Source organism: Pseudophryne corroboree, chromosome 2, assembly GCF_028390025.1.
Source record: "Pseudophryne corroboree isolate aPseCor3 chromosome 2, aPseCor3.hap2, whole genome shotgun sequence".
Classification (NCBI taxonomy): Eukaryota; Metazoa; Chordata; class Amphibia; order Anura; family Myobatrachidae; genus Pseudophryne; species Pseudophryne corroboree.
This window is the reverse complement of record NC_086445.1, coordinates 700,968,736-700,992,137: the sequence shown is the minus strand read 5'-3', so window position 1 is coordinate 700,992,137 and position 23,402 is coordinate 700,968,736. Positions and strand designations below refer to the sequence as shown.

The 23,402-nt window shown below is 47.4% G+C and overlaps 1 protein-coding gene and 1 long non-coding RNA gene across 2 annotated transcripts in view; one reads left to right on the top strand and one right to left on the bottom strand.

Moving 5' to 3' along the window:
- LOC135045327 (uncharacterized) overlaps positions 1-23,402 on the top strand; it is a 62,984-nt gene that overhangs the window by 8,496 nt on the left and 31,086 nt on the right. The gene's annotated exons all lie outside the window — the stretch shown is intronic.
- The window catches only part of FMOD (fibromodulin), a 47,478-nt gene continuing 33,540 nt past the window's right edge, over positions 9,465-23,402 (bottom strand). The window contains exon 3 of the mRNA XM_063955282.1: positions 9,465-9,857. Within this exon, the coding sequence (XP_063811352.1) occupies positions 9,706-9,857 (152 nt within the window). The 3' untranslated portion in view covers positions 9,465-9,705. The remainder of the gene's footprint in view (positions 9,858-23,402) is intronic.

The following is a 23,402-nucleotide window of genomic DNA, read 5'->3' as shown; positions in this document are numbered from 1 at the left end:
AATGGGTCGTTACACTGCGTGCCCTATTTTTGGCATTTGCACCGCCTCCTGCTATTGTTTACATTGATTATCTAGAACAGAGGTTCTCAAACTCGGTCCTCGGGGGCACACACAGTGCATGTTTTGCAGGTCTCCTCACAGAATCGCAAGTGAAATAATTAGCTCCACCTGTGGACCTTTTAAAATGTGTCAGTGAGTAATTAATACACCTGTGCACCTGCTGGGTTACCTGCAAAACATGCACTGTGTGTGCCCCCGAGGACCGAGTTTGAGAACCTCTGATCTAGAATACCGTGCAGATCTGACAGCCGCATGACTTCCGGGCCTGACCGGAAGTGACATAGCGGCATTACGACGTTGCCGTAGCGACCATATCGGCGCAACCGCGGTTGCCGTTCGACTGGCCACAGCGGGTCTCGGGGGCACCCTTGTAGTATTGGTGACATGGATGAGCTACCATTCAATGCTCCTAAGCGTTTTTTGTGGATTTACACAGCACGGCGCCTGGCGGCATGTGACTTCCGGTTCTGACCGGAAGTGACGCGTCCGGCCACAGCTGCACTTGATCCACTCACTGATTTGAATGCAGGTATATTAAGGGGACCTGGGAGGCTCTATACAGGTTCCTGGTTCCCTTTATGTGCTGCTGAGGATGTCATTGCTGTTTTTGACTGTATATTGAGTGTCATATACCTTGTGAAAGGTCCTAACATGGGACCGAAACGTTGGTGAGCCCTTTATTTTTTCTGTGATATGAAGTTACTTGGAACCAATTCCTTGAATAAATGACTGTAGTGTTTATACTAATTACGCAAGTCTGGAGAGTGCTATCTTTTTCCACGTTAATGTGGAGAAACACTGTATTATATATATATACATATATATATATATATATAAATATATACACACACACACACACACACACACACTGGTTCTGAAAAATTATGCAACACTGAGTATATTGTAAAAGCAGTGAATGAATGCCTTATAGGGGCCCAATATATCAGAACAGCATGTACTGTACAGCAGAGCCGTAACTAGGTGTGGGCCAGCGGTGCATTGCACACAGCACAACTCCACTGTGGGCGCATCTGCTGGCCCACACATGGGACATGCTTCCAGATTCCCCCAGTGGCGTCTGCAATGCAAAATACCGTACAGAGGTGGTGGGATCAGTATATGCACTATGGAGCATTCCGCGGCGGCGTCTCCCACCTTCCTTCCCACGTGGCTGTGATTCTGCTGCCTCTCTGCTACATCCAGCCCCGTCTCCTTTGTTCTTCTGGAAGTGTGTTGGGCCGAGGAGCAAGCAGGGTTGGTGCTGCCATAAGGCCACTAGGGGGCTCTGCCGAGGTCGGCTACTACAAGAATGAAGGATGTCTCTGAAAGAGTCATCCTTCATCAACAACTCCATGATGCTGGTGGTAGCTGCGTGACTTATCAGTCACACTCACAGCCACCACTGACGTGATGTCATGTGCTTGCACGTCCCTGCTCTGCAGTCACCTATCCTGCTCCCATGCAATGCTGCCTCCTGCCCTTCCCTTCCTCCCAGCCAGACACAGAGAAGCTCCGCCTCCCAGGTAAAGGAGGTGCTGCTGCTGGCCGGGGCTGGGAGCTGAAACTGCAAGAGAAGAGGATTCAGGGGGTTCACCAGCTGCCAGGCTCAGATTTGGGGCTGCCCTGGCACAGAGCCAGTGCACTTTCCGGTGTGAGAAGCCATCCCATGCTCCTCCTGATCTGGTCAGCCTTATGTAGCTGCAGAGCTGGAGATCACCACGCAGAGGTGAGCAGGCTGGGATCTACATGCCTGGGGGGGGGGGGGTCTTATATTTCTTCCTGCATCTGTCCCAGCATACCTTGTCAGCTGGTAGTGCCACTGCAGCATTACTTCTCTATAGCCCAGTTTACTGTATGTAACTAGGTGTTGGCCAGTGGTGCCTGGCACTGTGGGTGCAGGACCTCTGGCAACACCCACCTGGCCGTGCCGCTGCCACACTGTGGGGTCTGCAACCACCTGGCCACCCACCCCCTGTCACCGCTCATCTGCAGTGCATTGCCCGGCTACCCTGTATTCTGGGGAGATGACATCTCTAGCAGCCTGCCCCCAGCCCACCTACAGTGTCCTGCACTGCAAAGAGCCGCAGCGCTAGGGCGGGAATGGGAAAGATAAGAGGACTGCTGGCTGGTCAAAGATGAGTATAACACACACACTTTCACACTGACCCTATTTTGAATATGGGGGGGGGGGCGCAGATGCGGTTTCTTGCACACAGCGCTAAAATGACTAGTTACGGCACTGCTGTACAGATACGTCTGTCAAGCAGGTGATAGCGGAATAATGTGTCACACAAAATATACTTACAGTCCTGTACATCAAACACAGACTCTGTTGTGTAAAGAGCATCTACTCTTTCACATAAAGGTGGTAGCTCAGCCTGTTAACTGAACACATTTCTCTGACGTCCTAGTGGATGCTGGGGACTCCGTAAGGACCATGGGGAATAGCGGCTCCGCAGGAGACTGGGCACAAAAGTAAAGCTTTAGAACTACCTGGGGTGCACTGGCTCCTCCCCCTATGACCCTCCTCCAAGCCTCAGTTAGATTTTTGTGCCCGAACGAGAAGGGTGCAGACTAGGTGGCTCTCCTGAGCTGCTTAGTGAAAAGTTTAGTTTTAGGTTTTTTATGTTCAGTGAGACCTGCTGGCAACAGGCTCACTGCATCGAGGGACTAAGGGGAGAAGAAGCGAACTCACCTGCGTGCAGAGTGGATTGGGCTTCTTAGGCTACTGGACATTAGCTCCAGAGGGACCGAACACAGGCCCAGCCATGGATAGGTCCCAGAGCCGCGTCGCTGGCCCCCTTACAGAGCCAGAAGACAGAAGAGGTCCGGAAAATCGGCGGCAGAAGACGTCCTGTCTTCAACAAGGTAGCGCACAGCACTGCAGCTGTGCGCCATTGCTCTCAGCACACTTCACACTCCAGTCACTGAGGGTGCAGGGCGCTGGGGGGGGGGCGCCCTAAGACGCAATAAAAACACCTTGGATGGCAAAAAATGCATCACATATAGCTCCTGGGCGATATGGATGAATTTAACCCCTGCCAGAATACACAGAAAAACGGGAGATAAGGCCGCCGAGAAGGGGGCGGAGCCTATCTCCTCAGCACACTGGCGCCATTTTCCCTCACAGCTCCGTTGGAGGGAAGCTCCCTGGCTCTCCCCTGCAGTCACTACACTACAGAAAGGGTTAAAAAAGAGAGGGGGGCACTAAATACGTGCAGTATTAAAAATACAGCAGCTATAAGGGGAAAAACACTTATATAAGGTTATCCCTGTATATATATATAGCGCTCTGGTGTGTGCTGGCAAACTCTCCCTCTGTCTCCCCAAAGGGCTAGTGGGGTCCTGTCCTCTATCAGAGCATTCCCTGTGTGTGTGCTGTGTGTCGGTACGTTTGTGTCGACATGTATGAGGAGAAAAATGATGTGGAGACGGAGCAGATTGCCTGTAATAGTGATGTCACCCCCTAGGGGGTCGACACCTGAGTGGATGAACTGTTGGAAGGAATTACGTGACAGTGTCAGCTCTGTATAAAAGACAGTGGTTGACATGAGACCGCCGGCTACTCAGCTTGTGCCTGTCCAGACGTCTCATAGGCCGTCAGGGGCTCTAAAGCGCCCGTTACCTCAGATGGCAGATATAGACGCCGACACGGATACTGACTCCAGTGTCGACGGTGAAGAGACAAATGTGACTTCCAGTAGGGCCACACGTTACATGATTGAGGCAATGAAAAATGTTTTACACATTTCTGATAATACGAGTACCACCAAAAAGGGGTATTATGTTCGGTGAGGAAAAACTACCTGTAGTTTTCCTGAATCTGAGAAATTAAATGAGGTGTGTGATGATGCGTGGGTTTCCCCCGATAACAACTGATAATTTCTAAAATGTTATTGGCATTATATCCTTTCCCGCCAGAGGTTAGGGTGCGTTGGGAAACACCCCCTAGGGTGGATAAAGCGCTCACACGCTTGTAAGAACAAGGGCTCTACCCTCTCCTGAGATGGCCGCCCTTAAGGATCCTGCTGATAGAAAGCAGTAGGGTATCCTAAAATGTATTTACACACATACTGGTGTTATACTGCGACCAGCAATCGCCTCAGCCTGGATGTGCAGTGCTGGGTTGGCGTGGTCGGATTCCCTGACTGAAAATATTGATACCCTAGATAGGGACAGTATATTATTGCCTATAGAGCATTTAAAAGATGCATTTCTATATATGCGTGATGCACAGCGGAATATTTGCCGACTGGCATCAAGTCTAAGTGCGTTGTCCATTTCTGCCAGTAGAGGGTTATGGACACGACAGTGGTCAGGTGATGCGGATTCCAAACGGCATTTGGAAGTATTGCCTTATTAAGGGGAGGAGTTATTTGGGGTCGGTCTTTCAGACCTGGTGGCCACGGCAACAGCTGGGAAATCCACGTTTGTACCCCAGGTCGCCTCTCAACATAAGAAGACGCCGTATTATCAGGCGCAGTCTTTTCGTGGGCAAGCGGGCAAAAGGTTCCTCATTTCTGCCCCGTGACAGAGGGAGAGGAAAAAGGCTGCAGAAATCAGCCAGTTCCCAGGAACAGAAGCCCTCTCCCGCCTCTGCCAAGCCCTCAGTATGACGCTGGGGCTTTACAAGCAGAATCAGGCACGGTGGGGGCCCGTCTCAATGAATTTCAGCGCGCAGTGGGCTCACTCGCAAGTAGACCCCTGGATCCTTCAGGTGATATCTCAGGGGTACAAATTGGAATTCGAGACGTCTCCCCCTCGCCGTTTCCTAAAGTCGGCTTTACCGATGTCTCCTTCTGACAGGGAGGCAGTTTTGGAAGCCATTCACAAGCTGTATTCCCAGCAGGTGATAATCAAGGTACCCCTCCTGCAACAGGGAACGGGGTATTATTCCACACTGTTGTGGTACCGAAGCCGGACGGCTCGGTGAGACCGATTCTAAATCTAAAATCTTGAACACTTACATACGTAGGTTCAAATTCAAGATTGAGTCACTCAGAGCAGTGATTGCGAACCTGGAAGAAGGGGACTACATGATGTCTCGGGACATCAAGGATGCTTACCTTCATGTCCCAATTTACCCTTCTCACCAAGGGTACCTCAGGTTTATGGTACAGAACTGTCACTATCAGTTTCAGACGCTGCCGTATGGATGGTCCACGGCACCCCGGGTCTTTACCAAGGTAATGGCCGAAATGATGATACTCCTTCGAAGGAAGGGAATTTTAGTTATCCCTTACTTGGACGATTCCCTGATAAGGGTGAGATCCAGGGAACAGTTGGAGGTCGGTGTAGCACTATCTCAGGTAGTGTTGCGGCAGCACGATTGGATTCTCAATATTCCAAAATCGCAGCTGATTCCGACGACTCGTCGTCTGTTCCTAGGGATGATCCTGGACACAGTCCAGAAAAAGGTGTTTCTCCCGGAGGAGAAAGTCAGGGAGTTATCCGAGCTAGTCGGGAACCTCCTATAACCGAGCCAAGTCTCAGTACATCAATGAAAGGGTTCTGGGAAAAATGGTGGCTTCCTACGAAGCAATCCCATTCGGCAGATTCCACGCAAGAACTTTCCAGTGGGACCTGCTGGACAAATGGTCCGGGTCGCATCTTCAGATGCATCAGCGGATAACCCTGTCACCAAGCACAAGGGTGTCTCTCCTGTGGTGGTTGCAGAGTGCTCATCTTCTAGAGGGCCGCAGATTCGACATTCAGGACTGGGTCCTGGTGACCACGGATGCCAGCCTGCGAGGCTGGGGAGCAGTCACACAGGGAAGGAATTTCCAGAGCTTATGGTCAAGCCTGGAGACATCACTTCACATAAATATCCTGAAGCTAAGGGCCATTTACAATGCTCTAAGCTCAGCAAGACCTCTGCTTCAAGGTCACCCGGAGTTGATCCATTCGGACTACATCACGGCAGTCACCCACGTAAACAGACAGGGTGACACAAGAAGCAGGAGGGCAATGGCAGAAGCTACAAGGATTCTTCGCTGGGCAGAAAATCATGTGATAGCACTGTCAGCAAGTGGGGACTTCACCCAGAAGTCTTCCACATGTTTATAAAACTCGACAAGTATTGCGCCGGGTCAAGGGACCCTCCGGCAATAGCTGTAGACGCTCTGGTAACACAGTGGGTGTACCAGTCAGTGTATGTGTTCCCTCCTCTGCCTCTCATACCCAAGGTACTGAGAATTATAAGATGGAGAGGAGTAAGCACTATATTTGGGCTCCGGATTGGCCAAGAAGGACTTGGTAACCGGAACTTCAAGAGATGCTCACGGAGGATCCGTGGCCTCTACCTCTAAGAAGGGACCTGCTCCAGCAAGGACCCTGTCTGTTCCAAGACTTACCGCGACTGCGTTTGACGGCATGGCGGTTGAACGCCGGATCCTGAAGGAGAAAGGCATTCCGGATGAAGTCATTCCTATCCTGATCAAAGCCAGGAAAGATATAACCGCAAAACATTATCACCGCATTTGGCGAAAATATGTTGCGTGGTGCGAGGCCAGCAAGGCCCCGACGGAAGAATTTTCAACTAGGTCGATTCCTACATTTCCTGCAGACAGGAGTGTCTATGGGCCTGAAATGGGGGTCCATTAAGGTTCAAATTTCGGCCCTGTCAATTTTCTTCCAAAAAGAACTAGCTTCAGTCCCTGAAGTTCAGACGTTTGTGAAAGGGGTACTGTATATACAGCCTCCTTTTGTGCCTCCAGTGGCACCTTGGGATCTAAATGTAGTTTTTGGGTTCCAAAAGTCACATTGGTTTGAACCACTTAAATATGTGGAGTTAAAATATCTCACATGGAAAGTGGTCATGCTGTTGGCCCTGGCCTGGGCCAGGTGCGTGTCAGAATTGGCGGCTTTATCCTGTAAAAGCCCTCATCTCATTTTCCATTCGGACAGGGCGGAATTGAGGACTTGTCCTCAGTTTCTCCCTAAGGTGGTTTTCAGCGTTTCACCTGAATCAACCTATTGTGGTGCCTGCGGCTACTAGGGATTTGGAGGACTCCAAGTTGCTAGACGTTGTCAGGGCCCTGGAAATATAGGTTTCCAGGACGGCTGGAGTCAGAAAATCTGACTCGTTGTTTATTCTGTATGCACCCAACAAGCTGGGTGCTCCTGCTTCTAAGCAGACTATTGCTCGTTGGATTTGTAGTACAATTCAGCTTGCACATTCTGTGGCAGGCCTGCCACAGACAAAATCTGTAAAAGCCCATTCCACAAGGAAGGTGGGCTCATCTTGGGCGGCTGCCCGAGGGGTCTCGGCTTTACAACTTTGCCGAGCAGCTACTTGGTCAGGAGCAAATACGTTTGTAAAATTCTACAAATTTGATACCCTGGCTGAGGAGGACCTGGAGTTCTCTCATTTGGTGCTGCAGAGTCATCCGCACTCTCCCGCCCGTTTGGGAGCTTTGGTATAATCCCCATGGTCCTTACGGAGTCCCCAGCATCCACTAGGACGTCAGAGAAAATAAGAATTTACTTACCGATAATTCTATTTCTCGTAGTCCGTAGTGGATGCTGGGCGCCCATCCCAAGTGCGGATTGTCTGCAATACTGGTACATAGTTATTGTTACCAAAAATCGGGTTATTGCTGTAGTGAGCCATCTTTTCTAGAGGCTCCTCTGTTATCATGCTGTTAACTGGGTTTAGATCACAAGTTATATGGTGTGATTGGTGTGGCTGGTATGAGTCTTACCCGGGATTCAAAATCCTTCCTTATTGTGTACGCTCGTCCGGGCACAGTATCCTAACTGAGGCTTGGAGGAGGGTCATAGGGGGAGGAGCCAGTGCACACCAGGTAGTTCTAAAGCTTTACTTTTGTGCCCAGTCTCCTGCGGAGCCGCTATTCCCCATGGTCCTTACGGAGTCCCCAGCATCCACTACGGACTACGAGAAATAGAATTATCGGTAAGTAAATTCTTATTATTTGTCATGTTGAAGCTTAGGAAATAATGTTTTCACTCAGGCATGTCAAAAGCATTGATTTCTTGTCAATTGATAAGCTCGGCACACTGTACCGGCTGCTGCGAGTATATTTAGAGAAAAATATTATTATTATTATTATAGTGTGCTATACTGTACATTGAGACATTGGTATTACCACAACACGGGCCTAATTAAGCTTCATACGCTGAAGGGCGGAAATTGCTATTTGGTGATTTGTACACTTCTGCGTATGCGTGCCCACCGCTGTGCGCATTCAATTGCGATCGCATTCAAACGCAGTCTAAGTGCCGGCGGGGGGATTGCGGGGCTGCGGCAAAGCATTTTGTGGGCATTGTTGCGGTGTTTATGGGCGCAGTCCGGCCAAACGAAGGCGTGTTTGGACCGTTTCTAAGATGGCAGCGCAGCTGCATGATATCACACGCAGCCACTGTGACCCAAAACATGGCGGCCCGGCGACTGCCTTCGCAGGGGGTAACCTAAAGATGTGAGTGCTTTGCAGTTTAGTGGAGTGCTCTCATTTTTAAGGGGGAGGGGGGATTTTCACAAAACTACAACTTATGCTGAGTTAGGCCCTACATTCTTTAGGGATGCAGTTATGTGACCGGCGGTTACAACACCTGCACCTACATCCTGCCCGCTCACTATCCCCACGGTCAGAATGCCGACCAACAGGGACTATTCCTGTCGGCGACACCCATAGAGTGGGAATAGAACCGAGCCCGCAGCGTGGCAAGCGCAGCAAGCCAGCAAGGGGCTTGATGTTCTCACCCCCCCCGCCGACATTCTGCGGCTGTGATACCGGCATCGGGATGCTGACCGCCGGGACCCTGGCCACTGGTAACCCGATACACATCCATTCTTTATATGGAGGCGTTTCTAACCTGAACTGTGAATTTGATTTTAATGCCAGTTTACGATGCCTGTGATTTATTAGCTTATTGCTACTCTAGTTCAGTGGTTTCCAACCTCGTCCCTCAAGTACCCCCAACAGTTCAGGTTTTCCAGATCTCCTCACAGGATTGCAAGTGAAATAATTTGCAATTTGCAATGTGTCAATGAGTTATGAATAAACCTGTTCAACTGCTAGTTGATCTGGAAAACATGAACTGTTGGGGGTACTTGAGGACCAAGGCTGGGAACCACTGCTCATAGCTGTTTAACATCACAAACTGTCAGGGAGACTCTACAATTAGAAAGAGGCCTCCAGGCCTAGGAGGTAACAGTCACACAAGGACGCTGGCCTGCCTGCCAGCACGGGTGATGGGGACATGTCATATTGATGCAAATATCATTATCAAGCCACACAACCCACAGTCATACTGCAATTAGTATGCCTTGCCCACTTGATAATGTGAATGGTGTCCCCAAGTCTCTCCCATTTTTTCTGTTCATATCTGCTGCCAGCATCTCGTGGAGGGTAGGTATGAAGCATAGGCTATTATGCTCTAAATTGCCAGCACAACAGTGAAACAATTATCTTTATTTCACTAATTCAGTTTGACATTCTTTTGAATAATCTGACAAAAACACTGCTAACTACTGTAATATATTGCATGTCTTTGGCGGGTAACTGTTGGGGAGGATAATGCGGTTCGTGCCTTAGTTCCATGTGTCACTTAAGGATATAAGAGACTTGCTAGCTGAGGAGTAGACAGGGGATAAAGCAAATGGCGAGGATGTTCTTTAATTGATTACATGTGGATGATATCAGTATTTCGCAGACACAGGGGAGTGTCTGGTGGGATAGCTTTACTTTCGATCTCGTTGCCATCCAGACGTAGAACCTGCAGCTGTGAGAAGGTGGTGATGTCCCAATACGTGCAGAAACTTTTGATTGAGAACTCTGGAAATAATAAGATGGAAATGGTGTCACTCTTATTTTGTAAGCCATGCATTGCAGAACATATAAATATCGTATACCCCCTGTACATCTTCCAATGTAGCATCATTTTAATAACCATAAATGTTATTATATGATTTACTGTCACCCAAGAAGTTTGAATCACTGATTTAGAGGCCGATTCAGACCTGATTACTGCTGTGCGTTTTCTCACAGGCTGCGATCAGGTCTGCACTGCGCATGTGTATGCACCGTAATGCGCAGGCGCAATGGTCCACAGCAATGGGGAACGCCGGTCAGCGACGGGATGGTGTGAAAATTCCGCACGCACCGGCGATTGCAAGGAGATTGACAGGAAGAGGGCGTTTCTGAGTGGCAACTGACCGTTTCTAGGGAGTGTCCGGAAAAAAACGCAGGAGGGACCCGGAGTTATGTGGGAGGATTTCTGACGTCAGCTTTGACCCCGATCATCGCAGCAGAAGAGTAAGTCCTGGGCTGTGCAGCACATGCGATCGCACACCTGCACACACACAATACCCTCCCCCTGTAGGCGGCAACTACCTGATCGCAGGGATGCAAAAAACGCACCTTGGCGATCAGGTCTGAATTACCCCCTTAATCTTTATCACCAGCAATAGCAACTGAAATATCCATAGCCTTTAAGAGGGTATAGCTTACATTCCGATGATTGGTAGCATAAAGAAATGGTAGATAACTAAGCATTAAATTATTTTTTTATTATTATTATTATTATTATTGGCTGTTTATAGTTATATTTTAAAGTATCTCATGACTATGCAATGGTAATTTGATAATTGTGTGTACACATACAGTATGTGGGGCTATATTTAGGAAGTGACTGCTTTTGTAATCCAACACTTTTCAGCGGGTTGGAGGTGAATATTTAAAGAGGCACTCACGTTCAGTGGGGATGCAGTCAAGATCCCGCCAGACGGAATACCGGCACCGGAATCCCGACCGGCACAATCTCGACATATTCAAAGAAAGTAACGTTTAGGGGTATACTATGGTAGATGTTTTGCTCAAAAAAAGCTATTTATTTTTTTCACAGTTAATGTAAAATCATATGTCTACTGTAGTGGATGTCACGCAATACATAGACACATACTGCTAGGCTAATCCTGGCATATAGGACTAACCAAAATATTTTTGTCTTATACTGTAATAGCCATGCCAGTTTTGACAACTGATTGACTTTGTGTCCTGTGTGCCAACTTTCACACCAAGTGTTAAACTCAGTCAAATTCTGTTCACAAAAATGTGTAAAGTGCTAACCTTCTAAGTATGAAGCACAGGTGTTGGAACATGTGTGTGTGTGTGTGGGGGGGGGGGGGGGGGGGCTTGGCTGCCTCCCCAAATATTAGAGAGGCACCAGTCAATGTACTGGGTCACAGGGCACAATGCAGCCATCTACGGTTACCATGGGCATTGTCAGAATGTAGACAATACCCTTTCTGCTTGCTCCACCTCCTCCCTCCCCACAGCACATCTCTGCCTGCCTCCAGGGCCCTCCATGCCCCTGCACCCAGCTCCAGCCCATACAGTGTGTAGCTAGTTATTGAGGACTGAACCCTCCTCTGGGACCATCCCAGCACCATTCTCACCTCCCACTTCATATGTTCGTCCACTCTTCCCCCTGAATTACCCATTCATCTCCATACCTCATGCCCCCCCCCAGATAGATAGATATATATAGATAGATATATTTATCTATATATCTCTGTCATGTGGCAGATGGTGTGGCAGGTAATTCCAGCTGCCCCTGAAGGGGTGACATTCAGTGATTTATATATGAAGTAAACTCAGAAGTAATTTAAAATATTTATTTTAAAAACACTGATGACATTTTTGTGTAGACGAACATATCCATAAATAGGCAAAACAAAAAAAGTATTGTTTTCAACTTTGATTTTTTTTGGTTCTGGAGAAAAATAAGCAACATGATAAAAAAATTGGAACCATACCAGACACTTGTTTTTTTCATTTTACCTTTTTGCAAAAAAACATTCATAGCTAAAATATGGTTCGATGATAATAGGTAGAGATGAGCGGCTTCGGGTTTTACTCAGTTTTACTCATATTTACTTGGTTCTCAAAATGGCATCTTATTGGCTATCCAAAACAAGAGGCATCTATGAGCCAATAAGATGCCATTTTGAGAACTGAGTACATCCGAGTAAAACCGAATACACACATCTCTAATAATAGGGCAGTTTTTATATTGCAGATGCATGTTGTCCACTCAAGTGGACATGTGTGTAATTTTATTTTTCTAAGCACTGTAGACTAATAAAAATTAAATCTTACATTGCGTTATCATAATTCATGCATGAAAGGGTTAATCTTCCATTTTTATTTTATATATTTTTGAAACAAACAGCAGATCAACATCTACAAAATGCCTTGTGTTGATATCAGAGTAAATGTATCCATATCAGGATATCAGGGTATGGATAATAATATTAAATAAGTGCAATTTTATCTTATAAAAATCAAAGAGTGTGTAAAGTCTACATTGAAAATTAATAGTTCATATACTGTATAGTGGTGCTTGATATTTTGTGAACCCTTTAGAATTTTATATATTTCTGCTGAAATTTGGCCTAAAACTACATCAGATTTTCACACAAGTCCTAAAAGTAGATAAAGAAAACTAAATCAAACAAATAAGACAAAAAAAAATAGACGTGCTAATTTTTGTATTAAGGAAAATGAACCAATATCACATATCTGTGAGTGCCAAAAGTATGTGAACTTCAAGGTTTAGCAGATTTTTGAAGGTGAAATTAGAGTAATGTATTTTCAATATACGGGATGACAAACAGGTGTGAGTGGACAACCTGTCTTTTTTAAAAGAACAGTGATCTATAAAAGCTTATCATGCAATGAACAAAGGAGATTTCTGAGGACCTGAGAAGAAGAGTTGCTGATGCTCATCAGGCTGTAAAAGGTTACAAAACCATATCTAAAGAGTTTGGACTCCACCAATCAACAGGAAGACAGATTGTGTAGTCAGCCTATTATTACCCTCCACAGGAGTGGTTGATCAAGAAAGATCATGCCAAGAGCAAGGCATCTAATAGTTTGCCAAGTCACAAAGGAACCCAAGTTAACCTCTAAGCAACTGAGGGCCTTTCTCACATTAGATAAAGTTAAGGATTATGAGCCCACCATCATTAGTACACTGAACAACAATGGTGTGCATGGCAGGATTGCTAGGAGAAAGCCACTGCTCTCCAAATTTAACATTACTGTCCATCTGCAGTTTGGTAATGATTACTTACCTGGACAAGCCAAAAGGCTATTTTAACAATGTTTCATGGACAGATGAGTCCAAAACAGGGATTTTTTGGATTAAATAATACGTGTTATGTGTGGAGAAAGGAGAGCCCTGCATTCCAGCATAAAAATCTCATACAATCTGTGAAACACGGTGGTGGTATCACGGTTTGGGCCTATTTTGCTACACCTTGCCCATAGTAATGCTCTAGCTCATTTTCTCTATCGTCCTAGTGGATGCTGGGGTTCCTGAAAGGACCATGGGGAATAGCGGCTCCGCAGGAGACAGGGCACAAAAGTAAAGCTTTCCGATCAGGTGGTGTGCACTGGCTCCTCCCCCTATGACCCTCCTCCAAGCCTGTTAGATTTTTGTGCCCGGCCGAGAAGGGTGCAATCTAGGTGGCTCTCCTAAAGAGCTGCTTAGAAAAGTTTAGCTTAGGTTTTTTATTTTACAGTGAGTCCTGCTGGCAACAGGATCACTGCAACGAGGGACTTAGGGGAGAAGAAGTGAACTCACCTGCGTGCAGGATGGATTGGCTTCTTGGCTACTGGACATCAGCTCCAGAGGGACGATCACAGGTACAGCCTGGATGGTCACCGGAGCCTTGCCACCGGCCCCCTTGCAGATGCTGAAGTAAGAAGAGGTCCAGAATCGGCGGCAGAAGACTCCTCAGTCTTCTAAAGGTAGCGCACAGCACTGCAGCTGTGCGCCATTTTCCTCTCAGCACACTTCACACGGCAGTCACTGAGGGTGCAGGGCGCTGGGAGGGGGGCGCCCTGGGAGGCAAATGAATACCTATTTTGGCTAAAAATACCTCACATATAGCCTCCGGAGGCTATATGGAGATATTTAACCCCTGCCAGAATCCGTTAAGAGCGGGAGACGAGGCCGCCGAAAAAGGGGCGGGGCCTATCTCCTCAGCACACAGCGCCATTTTCCCTCACAGAAAGGCTGGAGGGAAGGCTCCCAGGCTCTCCCCTGCACTGCACTACAGAAACAGGGTTAAAACAGAGAGGGGGGGCACTAATTTGGGGATATGCTTATATATATTAAGATGCTATAAGGGAAAACACTTATATAAGGTTGTCCCTATATAATTATAGCGTTTTTGGTGTGTGCTGGCAAACTCTCCCTCTGTCTCTCCAAAGGGCTAGTGGGTCCTGTCCTCTATCAGAGCATTCCCTGTGTGTGTGCTGTGTGTCGGTACGTGTGTGTCGACATGTAGGAGGACGATGTTGGTGAGGAGGCGGAGCAATTGCCTGTAATGGTGATGTCACTCTCTAGGGAGTCGACACCGGAATGGATGGCTTATTTAGGAAATTACGTGATAATGTCAACACGCTGCAAGGTCGGTTGACGACATGAGACGGCCGACAAACAATTAGTACCGGTCCAGACGTCTCAAAAACACCGTCAGGGGTTTTAAAACGCCCGTTTACTTTAGTCGGTCGACACAGACACAGACAGGGACACTGAATCCAGTGTCGACGGTGAATAAACAAACATATTCCTTATTAGGGCCACACGTTAAAGGCAATGAAGGAGGTGTTACATATTTCTGATACTACAAGTACCACAAAAGAGGGTATTATGTGGGATGTGAAAAAACTACCATAGTTTTTCCTGAATCAGATAAATTAAATAAAGTGTGTGATGATGCGTGGGTTCCCCCCGATAGAAAATTATGGGCGGTATACCCTTTCCCGCCAGAAGTTAGGGCGCGTTGGGAAACACCCCTTAAGGTGGATAAGGCGCTCACACGCTTATCAAAACAAGTGGCGGTACCGTCTATAGATAGGGCCGTCCTCAAGGACCAGCTGACAGGAGGCTGGAAAAATATCATAAAAAGTATATACACACATACTGGTGTTATACTGCGACCAGCGATCGCCTCAGCCTGGATGTGCAGAGCTGGGGTGGCTTGGTCGGATTCCCTGACTAAAAATATTGATACCCTTGACAGGGACAGTATTTTATTGACTATAGAGCATTTAAAGGATGCATTTCTATATATGCGAGATGCACAGAGGGATATTTGCACTCTGGCATCAGGAGTAAATGCGATGTCCATAACTGCCAGAAGATGTTATGGACACGACAGTGGTCAGGTGATGCAGATTCCAAACGGCACAAAGGTGTATTGCCGTATAAAGGAAGAGGAGTTATTTGGGGTCGGTCCATCGGACCTGGTGGCCACGGCAACTGCTGGAAAATCCACCGTTTTTTACCCTAAGTCACATCTCTGCAGAAAAAGACACCGTCTTTTCAGCCTCAGTCCTCTCGTCCCTATAAGATCATATCTGCCCAGGGATAGAGGAAAGGGAAGAAGACTGCAGCAGGCAGCCCATTCCCAGGAACAGAAGCGTTCCACCGCTTCTGACAAGTTCTCAGCATGGCGCTGAGACCGTACAGGACCCCTGGATCCTACAAGTAGTATCCCAGGGGTACAGATTGGAATGTCGAGACGTTTCCCCTTCGCAGGCTCCTGAAGTCTGCTTTACCAAGGTCTCCCTCCGACAAGGAGGCAGTATGGGAAAAAATTCACAAGCTGTATTCCCAGCAGGTGATAATTAAATTACCCCTCCTACTACAAGAAAAGGGGTATTATTCCACACTATATTGTGGTACTGAAGCCAGAAGGCTAGGTGAGACTTATTCTAAAAAATTTTTTTTGAACACTTACAAAGGTTCAAATCAAGATGGAGTCACTCAGAACAGTGATAACGAACCAGGAAGAAGGGGACTATATAGTGTCCCGGGACATCAGGGATGCTTACCTCTATGTCCCAAATTTGCCCTTCTCACTAAGGGTACCTCAGGTTCGTGGTGCAGAACTGTCACTATCAGTTTCAGACGCTGCCGTTTGGATTGTCCACGGCACCCCGGGTCTTTACCAAGGTAATGGCCGAAATGATGATTCTTCTTCGAAGAAAAGGCGTCTTAATTATCCCTTACTTGGACGATCTCCTGATAAGGGCATAGTCCAGGGAACAGTTGGAGGTCGGAGTAGCACTATCTCGGATACTGCTACAACAGCACGGGTGGATTCTAAATATTCCAAAATCGCAGCTGATCCCGACGACACGTCTGCTGTGCCTAGGGATGATTCTGGACACAATCCAGAAAAAGGTGTTTCTCCCGGAAGAGAAAGCCAGGGAGTTATCCGAGCTAGTCAGGAACCTCCTAAAAACAGTGCATCATTGCACAAGGGTCCTGGTAAAAATGGTGGCTTCCTACGAAGCAATTCCATTCGGCAGATTTCACGCAAGAACTTTTCAGTGGGATCTGCTGGACAAATGGTCCGGATCGCATCTTCAGATGCATCAGCGGATAACCCTATATCCAAGGACAAGGGTGTCTCTCCTGTGGTGGTTATAGAGTGCTCATCTTCTAGAGGGCCGCAGATTCGGCATTCAGGATTGGATGCTGGTGACCACGGAGCCCAGCCCGAGAGGCTGGGGAGCAGTCACACAAGGAAAAAATTTCCAGGGAGTGTGATCAAGTCTGGAGACTTTTCTCCACATAAATATACTGGAGCTAAGGGTAAATTTATAATGCTCTAAGCTTAGCAAGACCTCTGCTTCAAGGTCAGCCGGTATTGATCCAGTGGGAAAAACATCACGGCAGTCACCCACGTAAACAGACAGGGCGACACAAGAAGCAGGAGGGCAATGGCAAAAACTGCAAGGACTTTTCGCTGGGCGGAAAATCATGTGATAGCACTGTCAGCAGTGTTTCATCCCGGGAATGGAAACTGGGAAGCAGACTTCCTCAGCAGGCACGACCTCCACCCGGGAGAGTGGAAACTTCATCGGGAAGTTTTTTCCACATGATTGTAAACCGTTGGGAAATACCAAAGGTGGACATGATGGCGTCCCGTCTGAACAAAAAACGGGACAGGTATTGCGCCAGGTCAAGAGACCCTCAGGCAATAGCTGTGGACGTTCTGGTAACACCGTGGGTGTACCAGTCGGTGTATGTGTTCCCTCCTCTGCTTCTCATACCTAAGGTGCTGAGAATTATAAGACGTAGAGGAGTAAGAACTATACTCATGGCTCCGGATTGGCCAAGAAGGACTTGGTACCCGGAACTTCAAGAGATGCTTACAGAGGTCTTATGGCCTCTGCCGCTAAGAAGGGACTTGCTTCAGCAAGTACCATGTCTGTTCCAAGACTTACCGCAGCTGCGTTTGTCGGCATGGCGGTGGAAAGCCGGATCCTAAGGGAAAAAGGCATTCCGGAAGAGGTCATTCCTACCCTGGTCAAAGCCAGAAAGGAGGTGACCGCACAACATTATCACCACATGTGGCGAAAATATGTTGCGTGGTGTGAGGCCAGGAAGGCCCCACAAAGAAATTTCAACTCGGTCGTTTCCTGCATTTCCTGCAAACAGGAGTGTCTATGGGCCTCAAATTGGGGTCCATTAAGGTTAAAATTTCGGCCCTGTCGATTTTCTTCCAGAAAGAATTGGCTTCAGTTCCTGAAGTCCAGAAGTTTGTCAAGGGAGTATTGCATATACAACCCCCATTTGTGCCTCCAGCGGCACTGTGGGATCTCAACGTAGTTCTGGGATTCCTCAAATCACATTGGTTTAAAACCAGTCAAATCTGTGGATTTGAAGCATTTCACATGAAAAGTGACCATGCTCTTGGCCCTGGCCTGGACCAGGCGAGTGTCAAATTGGTGGTTTTTTCTCAAAAAAGCCCATATCTGTTTGTCCATTCGGACAGGGCAGAGCTGCGGACTCGTCCCCAGTTCTCTCCCTAAGGTGGTGTCAGTGTTTCACCTGAACCAGCTTATTGTGGTGCCTTGCACCTACTAGGGACTTGGAGGACTCCAAGTTGCTAGATGTTGTCAGGGCCCTGAAAATATGTTCCAGGACGGCTGGAGTCAGGAAAACTGACTTGCTGTTATCCTGTATGCACCCAACAAACTGGGTGCTCTTGCTTCTAAGCAGACTATTGCTAGTTGGATGTGTAATACAATTCAGCTTGCACATTCTGTGGCAGGCCTGCCACAGCCAAAATATGTAAATGCCCATTCCACAAGGAAGGTGGGCTCATCTTGGGCGGCTGCCCGAGGGGTCTCGGCTTTACAACTTTGCCGAGCAGCTACTTGGTCAGGGGAAAACACGTTTGTAAAATTTTACAAATTTGATACTCTGGCTAAGGAGGACCTGGAGTTCTCTCATTCGGTGCTGCAGAGTCATCCGCACTCTCCCGCCCGTTTGGGAGCTTTGGTATAATCCCCATGGTCCTTTCAGGAACCCCAGCATCCACTAGGACGATAGAGAAAATAAGAATTTACTTACCGATAATTCTATTTCTCGGAGTCCGTAGTGGATGCTGGGCGCCCATCCCAAGTGCGGATTATCTGCAATACTTGTAAATAGTTACAAAGATCGGGTTATTATTGTTGTGAGCCATCTTTTCAGAGGCTCCGCTGTTATCATACTGTTAACTGGGTTTAGATCACAAGTTGTACGGTGTGATTGGTGTGGCTAGTATGAGTCTTACCCGGGATTCAAAATTCCTCCCTTATTGTGTACGCTCGTCCGGGCACAGTACCTAACTGGCTTGGAGGAGGGTCATAGGGGGAGGAGCCAGTGCACACCACCTGATCGGAAAGCTTTACTTTTGTGCCCTGTCTCCTGCGGAGCCGCTATTCCCCATGGTCCTTTCAGGAACCCCAGCATCCACTACGGACTCCGAGAAATAGAATTATCGGTAAGTAAATTCTTATTTTATGCCCCATAGTAGTGCCTTAGTGTAGTGTGGTGTGTCCTATATTACACTGTGCCACCGGTTTATATTATGCTACATTGTACTCCTGCCAGTTCATATTATGCTATTTTGTAGTGCCCCTGTTTCACCTTATGCCACACAGAGGTGCCAGTTCACATCATGCTACTCAGTGCCTCCAGTTCATATTGGTGGGATCTTGCATACTGCACTCCTTGACTTAAGGGCCCTACAGACTCGGCGACCCACCGCCGAGCTGCCCGATGGCCGATACAGCAGATGGGCGACCAGGCGGTGGGGGGGAGGTGACGGGGGAGTGAAGTTTCTTCACTCCTCCCATCCCCCGGCTCCATATCAGTGCATGCTAAAATGAACGAGATTGTTCATAACGGCTTGCATGCATGAGTTCATTAATGAACGAGAACGTTCATATCGTTCAGTGAAATCTTTAGTGTGTAGGGCCCATTAGCCTCTTTCTTCTTCCCCTTATTATGAGTTTGCTGCACACGTTTCACTGCGAGGTGGCAGAGTGGTAGAAAGGACAGTCCACAAGCTACTCACCACAAATGAATACACTAATAACGTGCACAGTAATTTGTAGACTGTATGCTTCTGTATTCAATACAGCACAGCTGTAACTGGAGGGGGGGGGGGGGGGAAGGGGGGAGGTGGGTTGCATGACACAGACATTAGATCAGAGGGCGCACCAGGACAGTCATTTTAACCCCACTAACATCCTCTCCCTATGCGGCTGCTGTTGCAGGGGAGCCGGGCACACTGCAGTGGGGAAACTGAAAATAAACTACAGATCTCAGCAGCCCTTGCAAGGACTGCTGGGGGCTGTAGTTTACTTTTAGTTTATTCATTGCAGTGCGGTGCGCCCGGCAGAGTCAGATTAAGGGGTCACAGGGGACAAATTACCTCAATATGTGTTTAGGTAAGTGATTTTACGTATGATGGCAGGCAAGGTACTGGTACCAGGATATCCATACTGGAAATATAAGCAAGATTGCTCTGAGGAATTCCCAGTATTCCTGCACATGTGATATAGTCATTCTGTCTGTGAGCCTAATAAATGTATATGCTCGGTTTTGCCACCTATTTGATACAGATCCTGTCATTTGGCTCTCAGATAGGAATGGAATTGATACAATTTCAATTGAAAAAAAGCACTAATATAGACTTGAAGGGGTTGATTGACAATTGAACAAACTATTGCATATATTCTGCAGACATACAGTATGTTGCAGGTTTTTATACTTCGTAGCTGAAAATGTGCAGCTTTAAACCTCCACTTGCAGTTTAGCATCCAACAAAACTGTGGTGCCAACATCCTCTCACTGATGTAACACTAGTGATGAAGATTAAACCAAATCTTATTGTATTGCTTCCAGAGACTATGAATGGCAGTTAGAGATGCTTACATAGAAGGTGGAAGGCAATGATGCCAAGGCAAGAGGTACAAAGGCCCAGATTTATCAAGCCTTGGAGAGTGATAAATTGCACTGTGGTAAAGTACCAACCAATCTAACTGTTATTTTTTAAACACATCCTGTAACAAGGCAGTTAGGCTGATTGGTTGGTACTTTATCACTGTGCAATTTATCACTCTCCAAGAGGTAAATTTACTAAGATGGGAGTTCTATTTAAGATGGGATGTTGCCCACAGCAACTAGTGATGAGCGGGTTCGTTTCCTCGGGATCCGAACCCCCCCGAACTTCACCCATTTTACACGGTTCCAAGGCAGACTCGGATCTTCCCGCCTTGCTCGGTCAACCCGAGCACGCCCGAACGTCATCATCCCACTGTTGGATTCTCGCAAGATTCGTATTCTATATAAGGAGCCGCGCGTCGCCGCCATTTTCACTTGTGCTTTGGAGATGATAGCGAGAGGACGTGGCTGCGTTCTCTCAGTTTCTGTGTTCAGTGTGCTGCAAATATCTGTGCTCAGTGTGCTGCATATATCTGTGCTCAGTGTGCTTGCAAATATCTGTGCTCAGTGTGCTGAAAATATCTACGTTCTCTGCCTGAAAAACGCTCCATATCTGTGCTGCATTGTAGTATATAGTAGGAGGACAGTGCAGAATTTTGCTGTGACCACCAGTATATATATAGCAGTACGGTACAGTAGTCCACTGCTCTACCTCTGTGTCGTCAAGTATACTACCCATCCATATCTGTGCTGCATTTTAGTTGTGCGCAGTATATAGTAGGAGGACAGTGCAGAATTTTGCTGACCACCAGTATATATATAGCAGTACGGTACAGTAGTCCACTGCTCTACCTCTGTGTCGTCAAGTATACTATCCATCCATACCTGTGCTGCATTTTAGTTGTGCGCAGTATATAGTAGGAGGACAGTGCAGAATTTTGCTGACCACCAGTATATATATAGCAGTACGGTACAGTAGTCCACTGCTCTACCTCTGTGTCGTCAAGTATACTATCCATCCATACCTGTGCTGCATTTTAGTTGTGCGCAGTATATAGTAGGAGGACAGTGCAGAATTTTGCTGACCACCAGTCTATATATAGCAGTACGGTACAGTAGTCCACTGCTCTACCTCTGTGTCGTCAAGTATACTATACATCCATACCTGTGCTGCATTTTAGTCATGCGCAGTATATAGTAGGAGGACAGTGCAGAATTTTGCTGACCACCATTATATATATAGCAGTACGGTACAGTAGTCGACATCTCTACCTCTGTGTCGTCAAGTATACTATCCATCCATACCTGTGCTGCATTTTAGTTGTGCGCAGTATATAGTAGGAGGACAGTGCAGAATTTTGCTGACCACCAGTACATATATAGCAGTACGGTACAGTAGGCCATTGCTATTGATATATATTACTGGCATATAATTCCACACATGAGGCCCTGTCCTATGTTCATGGCTAGTGGTTCAGCTTCACATGAGGATGGAAGCACTCATCCTCCCGCTAGAAAAATGAAAAGACTTAAGCTGGCGAAAGCACAGCAAAGAACTGTACGTTCTTCTAAATCACAAATCCCCAAGGAGAGTCCAATTGTGTCGGTTGCGATGCCTGACCTTCCCAACACTGGACGGGAAGAGGTGGCGCCTTCCACCATTTGCACGCCCCCTGCAAGTGCTGGAAGGAGCACCCACAGTCCAGTTCCTGATAGTCAAATTGAAGATGTCACTGTTGAAGTACACCAGTATGAGGATATGGGTGTTGCTGGCGCTGAGGAGGAAATTGACAAAGGAGGATTCTGATGGTGAGGTGGTTTGTTTAAGTCAGGCACCCGGGGAGACACCTGTTGTCCGTGGGACGAATATGGCCATTGACATGCCTGGTCAAATTACAAAAAAAAAATCACCTCTCAGGTGTGGAATTATTTTAACAGAAATGCGGACAACAGGTGTCAAGCCATGTGTTGCCTTTGTCAAGCTGTAATAAGTAGGAGTAAGGACGTTAACCACCTAGGAACATCCTCCCTTATACGTCACCTGGACCGCATTCATCAGAAGTCATTGACAACTTCAAAAACTTTGGGTGACAGCGGAAGCAGTCCACTGACAAATAAATCCAATCCTCTTGTAATCAGGCTCCTGCAAACCACACCACCAGCTCCATCAGTGTCAATTTCCTCCTTAGACAGGAAAGCCAATAGTCCTGCAGGCCATATCACTGGCAAGTCTGACGAGTCCTCTCCTGCCTGGGATTCCTCCGATGCATCCTTGAGTGTAACGCCTACTGCTGCTGGCGCTGCTGTTGTTGCTGCTGGGAGTCGATCGTCATCCCAGAGGGGAAGTTGGAAGACCACTTGTACTACTTCCAGTAAGCAATTGACTGTCCAACAGTCCTTTGCGAGGAAGATGAAATATCACAGCAGTCATCCTGCTGCAAAGCAGATAACTCAGGCCTTGGCAGCCTGGGTGGTGTTAAACGTGTGTCCGGTATCCACCGTTAATTCACAGGGAATAAGACTATTTATTGAGTTAGTGTGTCCCTGGTACCAAATACCATCTAGGTTCCACTTCTCTAGGCAGGCGATACCGAGAATGTACACAGACCTCAGAAAAAGAGTCACCAGTGTCCTAAAAAATGCAGTTGTACCCAATGTCCACTTAACCACGGACATGTGGACAAGTGGAGCAGGGCAGACTCAGGACTATATGACTGTGACAGCCCACTGGGTAGATGTATTGCCTCCCGCAGCAAGAACAGCAGCAGCGGCACCAGTAGCAGCATCTCGCAAACGCCAACTCGTTCCTAGGCAGGCTACGCTTTGTGTCACCGCTTTCCATAAGAGGCACACAGCTGACAACCTCTTACGGAAACTGAGGAACATCATCGCAGAATGGCTTAACCCAATTGGACTCTCCTGGGGATTTGTGACATCGGACAACACCACCAATTTTGTGCGTGCATTACATGTGGGCAAATTCCAGCACGTCCCATGTTTTGCACATACATTGAATTTGGTGGTGCAGAATTATTTAAAAAACGACAGGGGCATGCAAGAGATGCTGTCGGTGG